The sequence below is a fragment of the Salmo trutta genome, chromosome 10 (genome assembly GCF_901001165.1).
Source record: "Salmo trutta chromosome 10, fSalTru1.1, whole genome shotgun sequence".
In the NCBI taxonomy this organism is placed as follows: domain Eukaryota; kingdom Metazoa; phylum Chordata; class Actinopteri; order Salmoniformes; family Salmonidae; genus Salmo; species Salmo trutta.
The window spans coordinates 5,417,785-5,435,181 of NC_042966.1; the positions used below are offsets into that span (position 1 = coordinate 5,417,785).

General features: G+C 42.7%; 1 protein-coding gene across 1 annotated transcript in view; it reads right to left on the bottom strand.

Annotated features, from left to right (window-relative positions):
- The window catches only part of tdrd1 (tudor domain containing 1), a 79,475-nt gene that overhangs the window by 37,463 nt on the left and 24,615 nt on the right, over positions 1-17,397 (bottom strand). The window contains exons 13-16 of the mRNA XM_029763925.1: positions 15,497-15,604; positions 15,126-15,296; positions 14,561-14,824; positions 3,002-3,136 (exon numbers count right to left, since the gene is read on the bottom strand). Coding sequence (XP_029619785.1) covers positions 3,002-3,136; positions 14,561-14,824; positions 15,126-15,296; positions 15,497-15,604 — 678 coding nt within the window. The remainder of the gene's footprint in view (positions 1-3,001; positions 3,137-14,560; positions 14,825-15,125; positions 15,297-15,496; positions 15,605-17,397) is intronic.

Below are 17,397 nucleotides of genomic sequence, written 5' to 3' on the forward strand. Positions count from 1 at the left end.
AACATAGGACTATTTTACACCATTTTATAGATACACTTCTCCTGGATTACCTTTGCTGTTCTTCGTCAGAATGCACTTCCAGGACTTCTACTTCAACAAATGTTGTTTTGGTTCCAAATAATATTTATATCCAAATACCGGCGTTTTGTTCATGCGTTCAGGTAACTATCCAAACGGTGACGCGCGTTTATACTCAGACACCATTCGCGTTTATACTCACAGACACCATTCAAACAGTTTTAGAAACTGTAGTGTTTTCTATCCAAATCTACTAATAATATGCATACTCTCGTTTCTGGGCAAGAGTAGTAACCAGATTAAATCAGGTACGTTTTTTATCCAGCCGTGAAAATACTGCCCCCTATACCACAACAGGTTAAGGCCTACCTTCAAACTCAGTGCCTCTTTGCTTGACATCATGGGAAAATCAAAAGAAATCAGCCAAGAAAAAGTGGAGACCTCCACAAGTCTAGTTCATCCTTGGGAGCAATGTCCAAACGCCTGAAGGTACCACTTTCATCTGTATAAACACCATGGTACCACGCAGCTGTCATACCGCTCAGGAAGGAGACACGTTCTGTCTCCTAGAGACGGACGTACTTCGGTGCGAAAAGTGCAAAGCCGAAGAACACCATCCCAACCGTGAAGCACGGGGGTGGCAGCATCATGTTGTGGGGGGTGCTTTGCTGCAGGAGGGACTGGTGCACTTCACAAAATAGATGGCATCATGAGGTTGGAAAATTATGTGGATATATTGAAGCAACATCCCAAGACATCAGTCAGGAAGTTATAGCTTGGTCGCAAATGGGTCTGCCAAATGGACAATGATCCCAAGCATACTTCCAGAATTGTGGCAAAATGGCTTAAGGACAACAGAGTCAAAGTATTGGAGTGGCCATCACAAAGCCCTGACCTCAACCCTATAGAAAATTTGTGCACATTGCCTTATCCCACCTGGACAAGAGGAATAAAAAGTGTGTGCGAGCAAGGATGCCTACAAACCTGACTCAGTTACACCAGCTCTGTCAGGAGGAATGGGCCAAAATTCACCCAACTTATTGTGGGAAGCTTGTGGAAGGCTACCCAAAAGGTTTGACCCAAGTTAAAAAATGTAAAGGCAATGCGACCAAATACTAATTGAGCGTATGTAAACTTTTGACCCACTGGGAATGTGACTAAGGTGTATGTAAACTTTGACTTCAACTGTATACCAGTCCACGTGATCGAAGCAATCTTGAAGCGTGGAATCCGATTGGTCAGACCAGCGTTGGATAGACCTGTGCACGGGCGTTTCCTGTTTTAGTTTCTGTCTATAGGCTGGGAGCAACAAAATGGAGTCATGGTCAGATTTGCCGACGGGAGGCCTTTGTATGCATTGCGGAAGTTAGAGTAGTAATGGTCCAGAATGCTATCAGCACGTGTCACACCTTCAATATGCTGATATAATTTAGGAAGCCCTGTTCTCACATTAGCTTTGTTAACCTCTCTAGGGCAGGTGGCACCAAATCGTCCCACCTACGTAACAGCCAGTGGAATCCTGTGGCGCGATATTAAAATACCTTAGAAATGCTATTACTTCAATTTCTCAAATATATGACTATTTTACAGCATTTTAAAAAGACAAGAATCTCGTTAATCTAACCACACTGTCCGATTTCAAAAAGGCTTTACAACGAAAGCAAAACATTAGATTATGTCAGCAGAGTACCCAGCCAGAAATGATCAGACACCCATTTTTCAAGCTAGCATATAATGTCACAAAAACCCAAACCACAGCTAAATGCAGCACTAACCTTTTATGATCTTCATCAGATGACACACCTAGGACATTATGTTATACAATACATGCATGTTTTGTTCAATCAAGTTCATATTTATATCAAAAAACTGCTTTTTACATTAGCATGTGACGTTCAGAACTAGCATACCCCCCGCAAACCTCCGGCGAATTTACTAACAATTTACTAAATTACTCACGATAAACGTTCACAAAAAGCATAACAATTATTTTAAGAATTATAGATACAGAACTCCTCTATGCACTCGATATGTCCGATTTTAAAATAGCTTTTCGGTGAAAGCACATTTTGCAATATTTTAAGTAGATAGCCCGGCATCACAGGGCTAGCTATTTAGACACCCAGCAAGTTTAGCCTTCACCAAACTCCGATTTACTATTAGAAAAGTTTGATTACCTTTGGTGGTCTTCGTCAGAATCCGAATGGTAAATAAGGGTCACGCGCACGGCGCATTTCGTGACAAAAGATTTCTAAATATTTCATTACCGTACTTCGAAGCATGTCAACCGCTGTTTAAAATCAATTTTTATGCCATTTTTCTCGTAAAAAAGCGATAATATTCCGACCGGGAATCTGCAATTAGGTAAACAGACGAAAGAAAATAAATCGCTGGGTCGACTCGGGCATGCGCCTAAGCCCTTTGTCCTCTGATCGGCCACTTGGCAAAGGCGATAATGTGTTTCAGCCAGAGGTTACCTCGATATCGTTCAGCTTTTTCCCGGGCTCTGAGAGCCTATGGGAGCCGTAGGAAGTGTCACGTTACAGCTAAGATCCTCAGTCTTCAATAAACAGAGGCAAGAACAACAACACCTTGTCAGACAGGCCACTTCCTGCATGAAATCTTCTCAGGTTTTTGCCTGCCATATGAGTTCTGTTATACTCACAGACACCATTCAAACAGTTTTAGAAACTTTAGGGTGTTTTCTATCCAAAGCCAATAATTATATGCATATTCTAGTTACTGGGCAGGAGTAGTAACCAGATTAAATCGGGTATGTTTTTTATCCGGCCGTGTAAATACTGCCCCCTAGCCCTAACAGGTTAAAATCCCCAGCTATAATAAATGCAGCCTCAGCATGTATGGTTTCCAGCTTACATAGCTAGCACTGCCTTAGACCACTGCGCCACTCGGGAGACCTAGGCTCCCTTATTCTTATCTAGTAAAATCCACTCCTACTGTGAGATGTTTAGAATGCCTGTACCTTCTTGGTTATATTTGTAGCAGTAGAACTCTCCAGGATTCTCCATCACACTGACCACCAGTGCCACCATCTCGCCCTCAGTAGGAAGCTCAGCATATGTCCACTGCAGCTTCTCTGCCACAGCAGGCTTGGCCACTGCAGGACAAAGAAATGTAATAGCAAAGGTGAGATACTCCAATACAACTGTAAGGCCCCTTTTTTGAGAAGAACAGTATACAAATGCAAGATATCACCGACATCATTGTGGACACGCTTCAAAACTAGCAAAGTTCACCTAGCTATGATCAATGGCCTTTTCAACAACATTGCATAGTGTCAATAGTTTGGCATGAAGGCTATCTATAGCCTGTCTAGCCAACCGGTTTGTTGTAGCAAAGCCTATCACATTCTTGTTTCATAAACAATGTACAGGGACATGCAGCAGGTATCAGTTAGTTGCTTTCTCAAATGGGAGCCATACATTCATCAGAATTTCACTCAGCTTGACCTGGCTGACAGCAACAGTATCTAAGGGGAACAGGAAGGGTCACTTCTTAGACCTGGCAACTTTAAAGAATCTCTATGAGTATCTCTTCAGCGCGGCGGCAGAGCCCACGGCTCCCACAACAACGCGTGTGCAGTCACCACACATGTGGAAATAAACATGTAAATGCACCTTTTTTAGCCCAATAATGATGTCGGCATAAGACTGCAGTTAAGAATGTTGGGGCAGTAACTGAAAGGTCTCTAGGTCCAATCCCCGAGCCGACTAGATGAAAAATCTGCCGATGTGTTCTTGAGCAAGGCATTTAACCCTAATTACTCGTGTAAGTCGCTCTGGACAAAAGCGTCTGCTAAATGAATAACCAAATGTAAATGTAGGAATGGTAGGCTATAGACTTATGGGCACAACGAGAAATGTATACACGTTTCAACGTACAATCAGGGTTCTCCTTAGGCCTACATCAGCATCACCTCAGAATAACCTATGTTCAAGTTCGAGTGTTTAGCATTTTTCAAACACCCGTTACTGCCCTTTCCTGAAACCTAGATCTTGGGATGGGCAGAATATCGTATTTTACTATATACTGGTGATGATCTACACACCAGTGTGGATTTTTATTGTACCTTCTATAATGGTAAGTGTGCTTGCTGAAAGCAAGACCACTCTAGCACTCTTGCGTATTATCAGGTGTGCTTGCTGAAAGCCAAGCACAACTTTAGAAATTGTTCATATTATTGGGGGTTCAGCAGCGAAGCCAGTGAAACCCAACTGTATAAGTTGGTGAATACTTTTTCCAGTTCCATCAATTTGATTAATAAAATGCTAATTCCATTAACTTGTTATGGCTGGGGGTTCCACTAGCGGAACGTTTCGACAACATCCGGTGAAATTGCTGAGCGCGAAATTCCCAAAAAATAATTTGAAATATTTAACTTTCATACAATCACAAGCGCAATACACCAAATTAAAGCTTAACTTCTTGTTAATCTAGCCACCGTGTCAGATTTCAAAAAGGCTTTACGGCGAAAGCAAACCATGCGATTATCGGAGGACAGCACCCCATCAAACAAACACATGACAATCATAATTCAACCCGCCAGGCGCGACACAAAACTCAGAAATAACGATATAATTCATGCCTTACCTTTGAAAAGCTTCTTCTGTTGCCACTCCAAGATGTCCCATAAACATCATAAATGGTCCTGTTGTTCGATTAATTCCGTCGTTATATCTCCAAAATGTCCATTTATTTGGCGCGTTTGATTGAGAAAAACACCGGTTCCAACTCGCCCAACATGACTACCATTTATCTAATAAGTTTCCTGTAATCTTGGTCCAAATATTTCAAACAACTTTCCTAATCCAACTTTAGGTATTTTAAAACGTAATTAATCAATAAAATTTAAGACGGAATACACTGTGTTCAATTGCGGCTAAAATGAATGTGGAGCGAGCTTCAGGTCGTGCGCCCCAAACAAAAGAGTACACTAGGCTGAACCCTCGTTCTGAATAGCCGTACTTCTTCATTTCTCTAAAGAAAAACATCAACCAATTTCTACAGACTGTTTACATCTAGTGGAAGCAATAGGAACTGCAACCAAGTGCCACAGAAATCTAGGTTCCCATAGAAAACCAATTGAAAACACAGTGAACTCAAAAGAGAATGCCAAGAACGTGCAAAGCTGTCATCAAGGTAAAGGGTGGCTACTTTGAAGAACCTCAAATATATTTTGATTTGTTTAACACCTTTTTGGTTACTACATGATTCCATGTGTTATTTCAGTTTTATTTTGTACCTATTTTTCAACAATGAAAATAGTAAATATAAAGTAAAACCCTTGAATGAGTAGGTGTGCCCAAACTTGACGGTTACTATCTACACACACACACACACACACACACACACACACACACACAGCTCAAAAAAATAAAGGGAACACTTAAACAACACAATGTAACTCCAAGTCAATCACACTTCTATGAAATCAAACTGTCCACTTAGGAAGCAACACTGATTGACAATACATTTCACATGCTGTTGTGCAAATGGAATAGACAACAGGTGGAAATTATAGGCAATAAGCAAGACACCCCCAATAAAGGAGTGGTTCTGCAGGTGGAGACCACAGACACTTCTCAGTTCCTATGCTTCCTGGCTGATGTTTTGGTCCCTTTTGAATGCTGGCGGTGCTTTCACTCTAGTGGTAGCATGAGACGGAGTCTACAACCCACACAAGTGGCTCAGGTAGTGCAGCTCATCCAGGATGGCACATCAATGCGAGCAGTGGCAAGAAGGTTTGCTGTGTCTGTCAGCGTAGTGTCCAGAGCATGGAGGCGCTACCAGGAGACAGGCCAGTACATCAGGAGACGTGAAGGAGGCCATAGGAGGGCAACAACCCAGCAGCAGGACCGCTACCTCCACCTTTGTGCAAGGAAGAGCAGGAGGAGCACTGCCAGAGCCCTGCAAAATGACCTCCAGCTGGCCACAAATGTGCATGTGTCTGCTCAAACGGTCAGAAACAGACTCCATGAGGGTGGTATGAGGGCCCGACGTCCACAGGTGGGGGTTGTGCTTACAGCCCAACACCGTGCAGGACGTTTGGCATTTGCCAGAGAACACCAAGATTGGCAAATTCGCCACTGGCGCCCTGTGCTCTTCACAGATGAAAGCAGGTTCACACTGAGCACGTGACAGACGTGATAGAGTCTGGAGACGCCGTGGAGAACATTCTGCTGCCTGCAACGTCCTCCAGCATGACCGGTTTGACGTTGGGTCAGTCATGGTGTGGGGTGGCATTTCTTTGGGGGGGCCGCACAGCCCTCCATGTGCTCGCCAGAGGTAGCCTGACTGCCATTAGGTACCGAGATGAGATCCTCCGACCCCTTGTGAGACCATATGCTGGTGCGGTTGGCCCTGGGTTCCTGCTAATGCAAGACAATGCTAGACCTCATGTGGCTGGAGTGTGTCAGCAGTTCCTGCAAGAGGAAGGCATTGATGCTATGGACTGGCCCGCCCGTTCCCCAGACCTGAATCCAATTGAGCACATCATGTCTCGCTCCATCCACCAATGCCACGTTGCACCACAGACTGTCCAGGAGTTGGCGGATGCTTTAGTCCAGGTCTGGGAGGAGATCCCTCAGGAGACCATCCGCCACCTCATCAGGAGCATGCCCAGGCGTTGTAGGGAGGTCATACAGGCACGTGGAGGCCACACACACTACTGAGCCTCATTTTGACTTGTTTTAAGGACATTACATCAAAGTTGGATCAGCCTGTAGTGTGGTTTTCCACTTTAATTTTGAGTGTGGCTCCAAATCCAGACCTCCATGGGTTGATAAATTGGATTTCCATTGATTATTTTTGTGTGATTTTGTTGTCAGCACATTCAACTATGTAAAGAAAAAAGTATTTAATAAGATTATTTCTTTAATTCAGATCTAGGATGTGTTGTTTAAGTGTTCCCTTTATTTTTTTGAGTAGTATATAAATAAAGATCTTGAAAAGCATTATTAGTTAAGTTCATAGACGTCATGGCCGCTGTGAGCCTATGAATTTTGGGCTTGACTCATCAAGTCACAGAGAGTGGAGCCCCCTGCTGGCACATATATCCTGAAGTGTGCACAAATCCACATGGATTCAAAATATAAAATTGGTTTAAGTACCAGAGATTAAGTCAAACCCGGAAATCTTTAGATCCAGACCAATGAGCAGTGGATCGAGACCATGACCAAACCTAATTAAAATAAGATCCAGTAGACTTTAGTTCAGTACAGCACACTAGATTATAGTACAGAAGACTGGCGCTGGAGGGAATAGAAGACGTTTTATGGGCTCCTGCCCATTTGTGCTCTTTTCTTGCGCTGATCTTAACCTTTTTTTTTTTGTTACATAATATCGTTTACTATGACCGAGAAGAGCTTCTGAACATCAGAACAGCTAACCTCGATTTGGATGAGGATTTCCACTTCTAAATGACATAATGCTCATACCGGACCAAATACCCGACACTCGAAGAAGGAAAAGGCAGGTGTGCAAGACACCTGACTAGACTACGTAGGCGAGTGGATAAACCGCCTCTTCTCTCCGTTGTATTGGCGAACATAGAATTACTGGATAATTTACTAGAGACGAGCGCCGTTCGTGACTGTCCTATCAACGTGATCTGAAGAACTAATATTCTCAACAACATGTAAAATATCAATCTAGCCGTCTTTTTTTTATATATCAGCACGACAGAATGGCAGCGTTGGGCAATCTCAGGTGGGTGTCTTAACAGCTGGTGCGCCATCGCTAATAAGGAAGTCTGAAGGTTCTGCTCTCCCGAGTTCAAATACCTTATGATTAGCTATAGACCATACTATTTACAAACTGAGGCTGGCACTAAGACAACACTCAACAAGCTGTATAGAGCCATAAGCAAACAAGAAAAGGCTCATCCAGAGGCAGCGCTCCTAGTGCCCGGTGATTTTTATGCAGAGATACTGAAATCAGTCTTACCTCAATTCTACCAGCATGTTACCTGTTCAACTAGAGGCAAAAAAAATCCAGATCACCTTTACTCCACACACAGAGATACAAAACTCTTCTTAAGCCTCCATTTGGCAAATCTAACCATAACTCTATCCTCCTGATTTCTGCTTACAAGCAAGAACAGGAAGTACCAGTGACTCACAATACGGAAGAGGCCCAATGAAGCAAATGCTAAGCTACAGGACTTTTCCTATCACAGACTAGAATATGTTCCGGGATTTATTTGATGGCATTGTGGAGTTTACCACATCAGTCAGTGGCTTCCTTAATAAATGCATCGACAACCTCATCCCAAAGTGCCCGTACGTACATACAGTGCATTCGGCAAGTATTCAGACCACTTCCCATTTTGTTAAGTTACTTATTCTAAAATGCATTAAATAAAATATTTTCCCTGATCTACACACAATACCCCATATTGACAAAGCGAAAAAAGGTTCAGATATTTAGCAAATGTATTAACATTTAAAACAGAAATACCTTAGTTACATAAGTATTCAGACTCTTTGCTATGAGACTGAGAATGTGTATTTATTATGGATCCCCAATTAGCTGCTGCCAAGGCAAAATGAAGGCAGTAACAACATTTAAAAAATATTACAATACATTCATTACAAAACTCACAACACTAAGTGTGTGCCCTCAAGCCCATACTCCACTACCACATATCTACAACACAAAATCCATGTGTACGTGTGTATAGTATGTCATCGTGTGTGTATGCATGTGTCTGTGCCCATGTTTGTGTTGCTTCATAGTCCCCGCTGTTCCATAAGGTGCATTTGTATCTGTTTTTAAAATCTGATTTTACCGCTCTCATCAGTTACCTGACATGGAATAAAGTTCCATGTAGACATGGCTCTATGTAGTACTGTGCGCCTCCCATAGTCTGTTCTGGAGTTGGGGATTGTGAAGAGACCTCTGTTGGCATTTGTGGGGTTTGCATGGGTATCTGCGCTGTGTGCCAATATTTTAAACAGATAGCTCGGTGCTTTCAACATGTCAATACCTCTCACAAATAAAAGTAGTGATGAAGTCAATCTCTTCCACTTTGAGCCAGGAGAGATTGACATGCATATTATTCATGTTTGATCTCTGTGTACATCCAAGGGCCAGCAGTGCTGCCCTGTTCTGAGCCTATTGCAATTTTGTGGCACCTGACCACACGACTGAACAGTAGCCCAGGTGCGACAAAACTAGGGCCTGTAGGACCTGCTTTGTTGATAGTGCTGTTATGACGGTAAAGCAGCACTTAATTACGGACAGACTCCGCATCTTAGCTACTGTTGCATCAATAGGTTTTGACCATGGTAGGTTGACTGATCACCTGAACCAGGTTGCAAGCACTGGTTACAGTTTGAAGCTTTTTCATGAGTGGGTAGCTTCATGAAAGACAGTTAATATTTATATCACCCAGACAATATACCTCTGTTTATATCACATACATTATCAAGCATTTCACACATTATCCAGACACTGACTGTTAGCACTTGGTCGTCTATAGCAGCTTCCCACCAGAATGGGCTTTAGGTGAGGCAGATGAACCTGTAGCCATATTACTTCAACAGTATTTAACATGAGATCCTCTCTAATCCTTACAGGAATGTGGTTCTGAATATAAACAGCAACACCACCACTGGCCTTTATCTTTCCTGTAAATGGTATAACCTTGTCAAAGGTAATGTCTAAGTGAGTTTCAGAGATAGTAAGAATATGCCATCTGTTACTAGCAAGTTATGTATTTCATGAACTTTGTTTTTTTAAGTAACATATGTTATCATGGGCTAGTTGGTGCACTTTTCTGGGATGCTTGCTAGTTTTCATTGCTTTACTGCGAAGCTTAGCAGAAGTAGACATTCTAATGTTATTTATGTTCATGCCGGGTGAGCTGCACACAGTGTCACTTCTAGTTGGGCACACCGCCTCTGTTTTTGCACCAGGAACTTCCCAAAATCACAGCTGGCGAGACGGAGGAAGAAATCCTCCCACTCCCACGCTTCACAGGATGTTGCAGGCCTCAGACAGATGGAGATGCCCCGCTCGATCAAGAGCAGGGACAAAAGGTTGCCGACATCGACTTCAAAGTCGTAGGGGAAGGAGTAGCTCCCCTGGCGAACGAGCTCCGGGCAACACCGGCCAGTCGACACACAACAGCGATGCATCCAACATGTGAACACTGTCCAGCCACCGGCTCAGAAAAGGTAAACATTCCACTCTGCGTTTCCCCCAGATTCTTACGTCGGCTGTCGACCTGTGCGATCAAGGAAGCCACCTCATGCCTATAATCCTTGGCAAGCCAACAATTGCCACATTGGAACTATGAGTGATCCAATTTGTCCCGAAACAAAGCATAGTACATACAACTCCTACAGCGCTGGAACCTCTACATACAAAGAGGGCAACATTGGAAAACTCATCTGGGACTAACTTTGTTAGCTTCATGGCTAATGTTAGAGGTTTAGCTAGGTTCGCGTCTCTTTAAAGCAGTCTTTAACCTGTCAGTTAAGCAGGATTCCGGCGGCCCTACCTGTTAAAAACAAACTAAAACCTGGTTGTTTTAGTTAAAATAACAAACCGAGTGGTTCCTGTTTAGTGTTGTGTGATGTCAGAGACCCGCTGTTGGGAAGCATAGGAGTCAAGATGGACAAGAAATTGAGCTCAGGTGCATCCTGTTTCCTTGATATGTTTTAAAAAATGATAATATTTGAGTCCACCTATGGTGAAGTGAATTGATTGGACATGATTTGGAAAGACGCACATCTCTATATAAAGGTCGTACAGTTGACAGTGCACGTCAGAGCAAAAACCAAGCCACGAGGTCGAAGGAATTGTCCGTAGAGCTCCGAGACTGGATTGTGTCAAGGCACAGGGGGAAGGGTACAAAATGTCTGCAGCTTTGAAGGTCCCCAAGAACACAGTGGCCTCCATCAATCTTAAATGGAAGAAGTTTGGAACCACCAAGACTCTTCCTAGAGCTGGCCACCCAGCCAAACTGAGCGATCGGGGAGAAGGAACTTCGTTAGGGATGGAAGAACCTTCCAGAAGGACAATCTCTGCAGCACTCCACCAAATCAGGCGTGTTATTGTAGAGTGGCCAGATGGAAGCCTCTCCTCAGTAAAAGGAACCAGATAGTCTTCTTGGAGTTTGCCAAAAGACACCTAAAGGACTCTCGGACCATGAGAAACAAGATTCTCTGGTCTGATGAAACCAAGATTTAACTCTTTGGCCTGAATGCCAAGTGTCACGTCTGGAGAAAACTTGGCCCCATCCCTACGGTGGTGGCAGCATCATGCTGTAGGGATGTTATTCAGCAGCAGGGACTGGGAGACTAGTCAAGATCGAGGGGAAGATGAACGGAGCAAAGTACAGAGATCCTTAATGAAAACCTGCTCCAGAACACTCAGGACATCAGACTGGGGTGAAGGTTCACCTTCCAACAGGACAAAGACCCAAAGCACACAGCCAAGACAACGCAGGAGTGGCTTCGGGACAAGTCTCTGAATGTCCTTGAGTGGCTCAGCCATATCCCTGACTTGAACCCGATCGAACATCTCTGGAGAGACCTGAAAAAAGCTGTGCAGCGATGTTCCCCATCCAATCTGACAGAGCTTGAGAGGATCTGCAGAGAAGAATGGGAGAAACAGGGTTAATGGTCTGAACACTTATGTAAATGTGGGGAAGAACGGCGCCGGAAGGGTGGCTGCCTTTTTACGGGCTATTAACAAAACGTGCTATTTTGTTTGTTTTTCGCATTTATTATGGTCTATTATGGCCGAAAAGAGCTTCTGGACATCAGAACAGCAATTACTCACCTTGAACTGGACAAATATTTGTTCTTTAACGAGTCCAACGCGAAGGATATAGCGCTTTCTCAAGACAAGGCCCAAATCCCTGTCATTTGCGAAAAGTAAAGGAGAAAACGGGGGCGTAGGTCGGGGTGCTTTGTGAGAATTCGGAGGCGAGTGTGTAAACCAACATGAGTACTATTGGCTAACGTGCAATCATTGGAAAATAAACTTGACAATCTACGATTAAGACTATCCTATCAAAGGGACATTAAAAACGAATATCTTACGTTTCAGAGTCGTGGTTGAAAGAAGACGCAGGTAATATAGAGCTTGCTGGGTTTTCCATGCATCGGCAGGACAGAGCAGCTACGCCTGTAAAGACAAGGGGCGTGGCTTGTGTCAATGACAGCTGGAGCGCGATGTCTAATATTAAAGAAGTATTTAATATAAGGTAGAGTAACTCATGATAAGCTGTAGACCACACTATCTACCAAGAAAGTTCTCATCTATGCTGACAATAAGACCGCACTCAATGAGCTGTATAAGGCTATACGCAAACAAGAATATGCTCATCCAGAGGCAGCGCTCCTAGTGCCCGGGGACTTTAATGCAGGGAAACTTACATCCGTTTTACCTAATTTCTACAAACATGTCACATCTGCAACCAGAAAGAGAGAAAATATAAATAAATAAAATCTCTAGATCACCTGTACTGCTGCTACACGCTGTTTATTATCTATGCATAGTCACTTTACTCCTACCTACACGTACAAATTACCTCAACTAACCTGTATCCCCCACACATTCACTCTAACGGTAATCCCTGTATATAGCCTCGTTATTGCGTGTTACTTTTATTTTATACTTAGTTGATTTTGTAAATATTTTCTTAACTCTATATCTTCAACTTCATTGTTGGTTAAGGGCTTGTAAGTAATGATTTCACCTGTTGTATTCGGCGCTAGTGACAAATATTTGATTTGAAATTGAATATTTCAGTAATTTTTTTATACATTTGCTGACATCTATTAAAATCTGTTTTTGCTTTAAAATTAATGGGGTATTGTGTGTCGATTGATGAGGAAAACAAACAATTTAGAATAAGGCTGTAACGTAACAATGTGGAAAAAGTCAAGGGGTCTGAATACTTTCCAAATGCACTGTATGAGAAGCCTGTGTTTACCACAGTCCTTATTTTCAGCATTTATCCAAAACCCCCCCCCCCAAAAAAACATTTATTTCCCCATAGGCTTTGACCAACGAGCCATGGCCGAGTTAGGGTCTGTTTCACCATTTTAACTTTGTTACGCATTTAAATAGTTGAATGAGTAATAACACATTTAGGCAACAACTAAACCAGACATTGTTTTTCCATTGGGATTTGGTTGTGCTTTTAGATGGTTGAAAGCATAGTGATGACACATTGGAAATTCAAATCTCATTGATCAACGTCGCAACCAAGTATTACCCAATTGTCCATGTTGAAATTACATGGTGTGCCCAATGGGCTACTACTACCACTTTTAGGGGCCAATACAAACAATTTCTTAAGTTGTAGACCTCAGCTGAATCTGGTAATGAATGCTGTGGCTGTTGAACAAGTTGAGGAGACTAAATTACTTGGCATTACCTTAGATTGTAAACTGTCATGGTCAAAACATATAGATTCAATGGTTCTAAAGATGGGGAGAGAGGTCGGTCCGTAATAAAGAGATGCTGTGCTTTTTTGACACCACACTCCAAAAAGAAAGTCATACAGGCTCTAGTTCTGTCTCATTTTGATTATTGTCTAGTCATGTGGTCGAGTGCTGCAACTAAAGCCCTAGTTAAGCTGCAGCTGGCCTAGAACAGAGTGGCATGTCTTGCTTTCCATTGTAATCAGAGGGTTAATATAAATACTATGCATGCCAGTCTCTCTTGGCTAAGAGTTGAGGAGAGACTGACTGCATCACTTGTTTCTATAAGAAACATTGTGTTGAAAATCCCAAATTGTTTGCATAGTCAACTGAAACACAGCTCTGACACACACACTTATTCCACCAGACATGCCACCAGGGGTCTTTTCACAGTCCCCAAATCCAGGACAAATTCAAGAAATCGTACAGTATTATATAGAGCCCTTATTGCATGGAACTTCCTTCCATTTCACTCAAATAAACAGCAAACCTGGTTTCAAAAAACATATAAAGCAACACCTCGCAGCACAACGCCTCTCCCCTATTTGACCTAGATAGTTTGTGTGTATGCATTGATATGGAGGCTACGTGTGCCTTTTTTAAATTGATGTAGTTCTGTCCTTGAGCTGTTCTAGTCTATTAATGTTCTGTATTATGTCATGTTCCATGTGGAACTCAGGAAAACTAGATAAATCTTTCGCGACAGCTAATGGGGATCCTAATAAAATATCAAATTCACCATTGGGCGTTTGTACCCTGGTGCTAATGTGTCTCTTTCTCCTCACTAAATAAATGATATCAATGGATGAACGGACAGTAAAGTTGATAATTGTACATGTGACTTCATTCAGTTAATTGAAATTCAATCATGAAGAGGGTGAGATATTTTGTGGCTAAATAAAGAAGGCTCAAACATGAGGTTGCCCATGCATTTACCCCATTGGGTTAATCATTAGCTGCTAGATCACAAACTCTTAACATGATCTTGTTACTAGTTAGCACCATATTGATGACTTTAATACTGAATGAGTACAGCAGAAACACTGCCGTACAGGTTGGCAGGTCTGACTTCTAGTTACCATGAGAAGATTCTGTGCAGGCTCCTTCAGCCTGCCCCTTGGTGGTGGGCTCTTCGTCCTGATGGTTGGAAGGCAAAGCATAACCAGTGGCGACCAGCATCTCAGCCACATTGCCCTGGGGGTCGCTGGCCTCGTCGATCATGGCCACCAGCGCCATACCCTCCCGCTCGCCCAGGATCTCTACCCGCAGGAATCGGTTGCACACCATCCGCCTCAGCATCAGCACAGTCTCCTCTGACCAGGCCTCTGCTGTGGGACGCACTCCTATAAGGGGAGGGGTGGGATTGTGTGTGTAAGAGGCAATCATTTTTATTTTGATGAGTTTATAAGTGATCAGGTTAACACCACCACTATCCCTAAAACACAATTTAATGCACTAGAGATTCCTTTGAGTTTGAGACAAAAAGGAAGGAATCAAACGGCATGAAATGGCAATACATTTCTTTATTGCTATAACGTTATTGACACCTTGGACAAATGGAATGACACATGAATAGATGTTGCCAGAAAAGCAGAAATTCCAGATGAATTAATACATTGAATTGAACATGTAATAAGGTCATACCTGCCAGGGCACAAGGGATGGCCTGCATTGGTAGGGCCAGGAGTTCAGAGCTGATGGAACGCAGGCGACTCAGCTCAACCTCCTCTGAGTTGCCAAAGTCAATGTAGCCTACACACACCTTCTCTTCAGAGGAGTAGGCCAGCACTTTGGCCCTGTACCACTGGTTGTCCTCTGGGAAGATACACACGGAGAGAGATCACTATCAACCGCGATGAGATCATTGGCTGGCAAAGCTCCACAAAATTCCTCACCCAGGTCAAGATTAAGATCAAAGGAGAGAGCTCATCATGTGTCCTTTTTCTGACCGTGTATGTGCCCTGAGTGAATGTGAGTATTCTAGCCTGACACAGAATTAGAGAGAGTGTCCTTACCATAGAATAGGGAGCAGCACACTGTGCCTGGGGCAGGTCTGAAGTTTTGGCTGGCTGGGACCTGAGAGCAGTGGTCCCTCAGTTTCAGATGCAGATCCTGGATCACACCTGCACAGACATACAACAGTCACCACCAATGATGCAAGAGACAATCACCTCCACAGAGTTACATTCAATTCACTAGGGCACATTCAATTCACTAGGGCAAATTCAAGCAAAACATTTTAAAAACTTTTTTTTTTTTTTATCAGTACCTCCTAGGGTTGCAAATAGGGACGCACATTATATCGGAATCGGACGATAATAGCTAAAAATGCCAAAATCGGTATTGGCCCGATGTCTAATTTAACGGCGATTTTAAAAACCGATGTCAAAGCTCCCGTGCATACCTATATGACGTAGGTACATGATGTAATGACGCCACGTAAAATTTGCACTACACGTGCAACACAGCATTCCTAACCTAGCCCACAATGTCTGCTGTGTGGATCGAGCAGTCAAGAAGTCGAGCAGTCATTTGAAAGAGTAAGACCATTTCAGCGAGACAACTCAAAAGGCGAAATCCATTAACTTCTATGGGCTACGTGGGACGCTAGCGTCCCACCTGCGGGACACAGCCAGTGAAATATCAGGGCGGCAAATTCAAAAACAACAAAATGTCATAATTCAACTTTCTCAAACATACAACTATTTTACACCATTTTAAAGATGCACTTCTCCTTGATGTAACCACATTGTCCGATTTCAAAAAGGCTTTACAGCGAAAGCAAAACATTAGATTATGTTAGGAGAGTACATAGATTATGTTAGGAGAGTACATAGACAAAAATAATCACACAGCCATTTTCCAAGCAAGGATATGTGTCAATAAAACCCAAAACGCCGCTAAATGAAGCACTAACCTTTGACGATCTTCATCAGATGACACTCCTAGGACATTATGTTACACAATACATTTATGTTTTGCTCGATAAAGTTCATATTTATATCCAAAAACAGCATTTTACATTGATGCGTGATGTTCAGAAAATGTATTCCCACCAAAACGTCCGGTGAACGTGCACATCAATTTACAAATATACTCATAAACGTTGAAAAATATACAACAATTATTTAAAGAATTATAGATGGACTACTCCTTGATGCAAGCGCTGTGTCAGATTTTAAAATAGCTTTACGGAGAAAGCACATTTTTCAATATTCTGAGTACATAGCTCAGCCATCACGGCGAGCTATTCAGACACCCGCCAAGTTCGGGGCAACGTAAACTCCGAATTAGTATTATAAATATTCTCTTACCTTTGCTGATCTTCGTCAGAATGCACTCCCAGGACTGCTACTTCCACAATAAATTTTGTTTTTGTTCCAAATATAGCATATTTATGTCCAAATACCTCCGTTTTGTTTGTGCGTTCAGGTCACTTATCCAAAGGCATGACGTGCGAGCACTGAACCACAGACAAAAAGTCAAAATGTTCCATTACCGTACTTAGAAGTATGTCAAACGCTGTTTAAAATCAATCTTTATGGTATTTTTAACGTAAAATTGCAATAATATTCCAACCGGACAATAGCATATTCATTCAAGAAGAAAAAGAAGGAACGGCGCACTCGTGTGACCGCACATATCCAATCCCTTTGTTGCCAGGCAGACCACTCAGTAACTGAGCTCCTATTATCTGCCCAGTGACAGGAAAATGCTCAAACCACTTTCTGAAGGCTTTAGACAGCCAATGGAAGCCTTAGGAAGTGCAACGTCCCCCACAGACACTGTAGCTTCGATAGAGAATCAAAGGAAGAACTACAATTCTGACTTTCCACTTCCTGCTTGGATTTTTCTCAGGTTTTTGCCTGCCATCTGAGTTCTGTTATACTCACAGACACCATTCAAACAGTTTTAG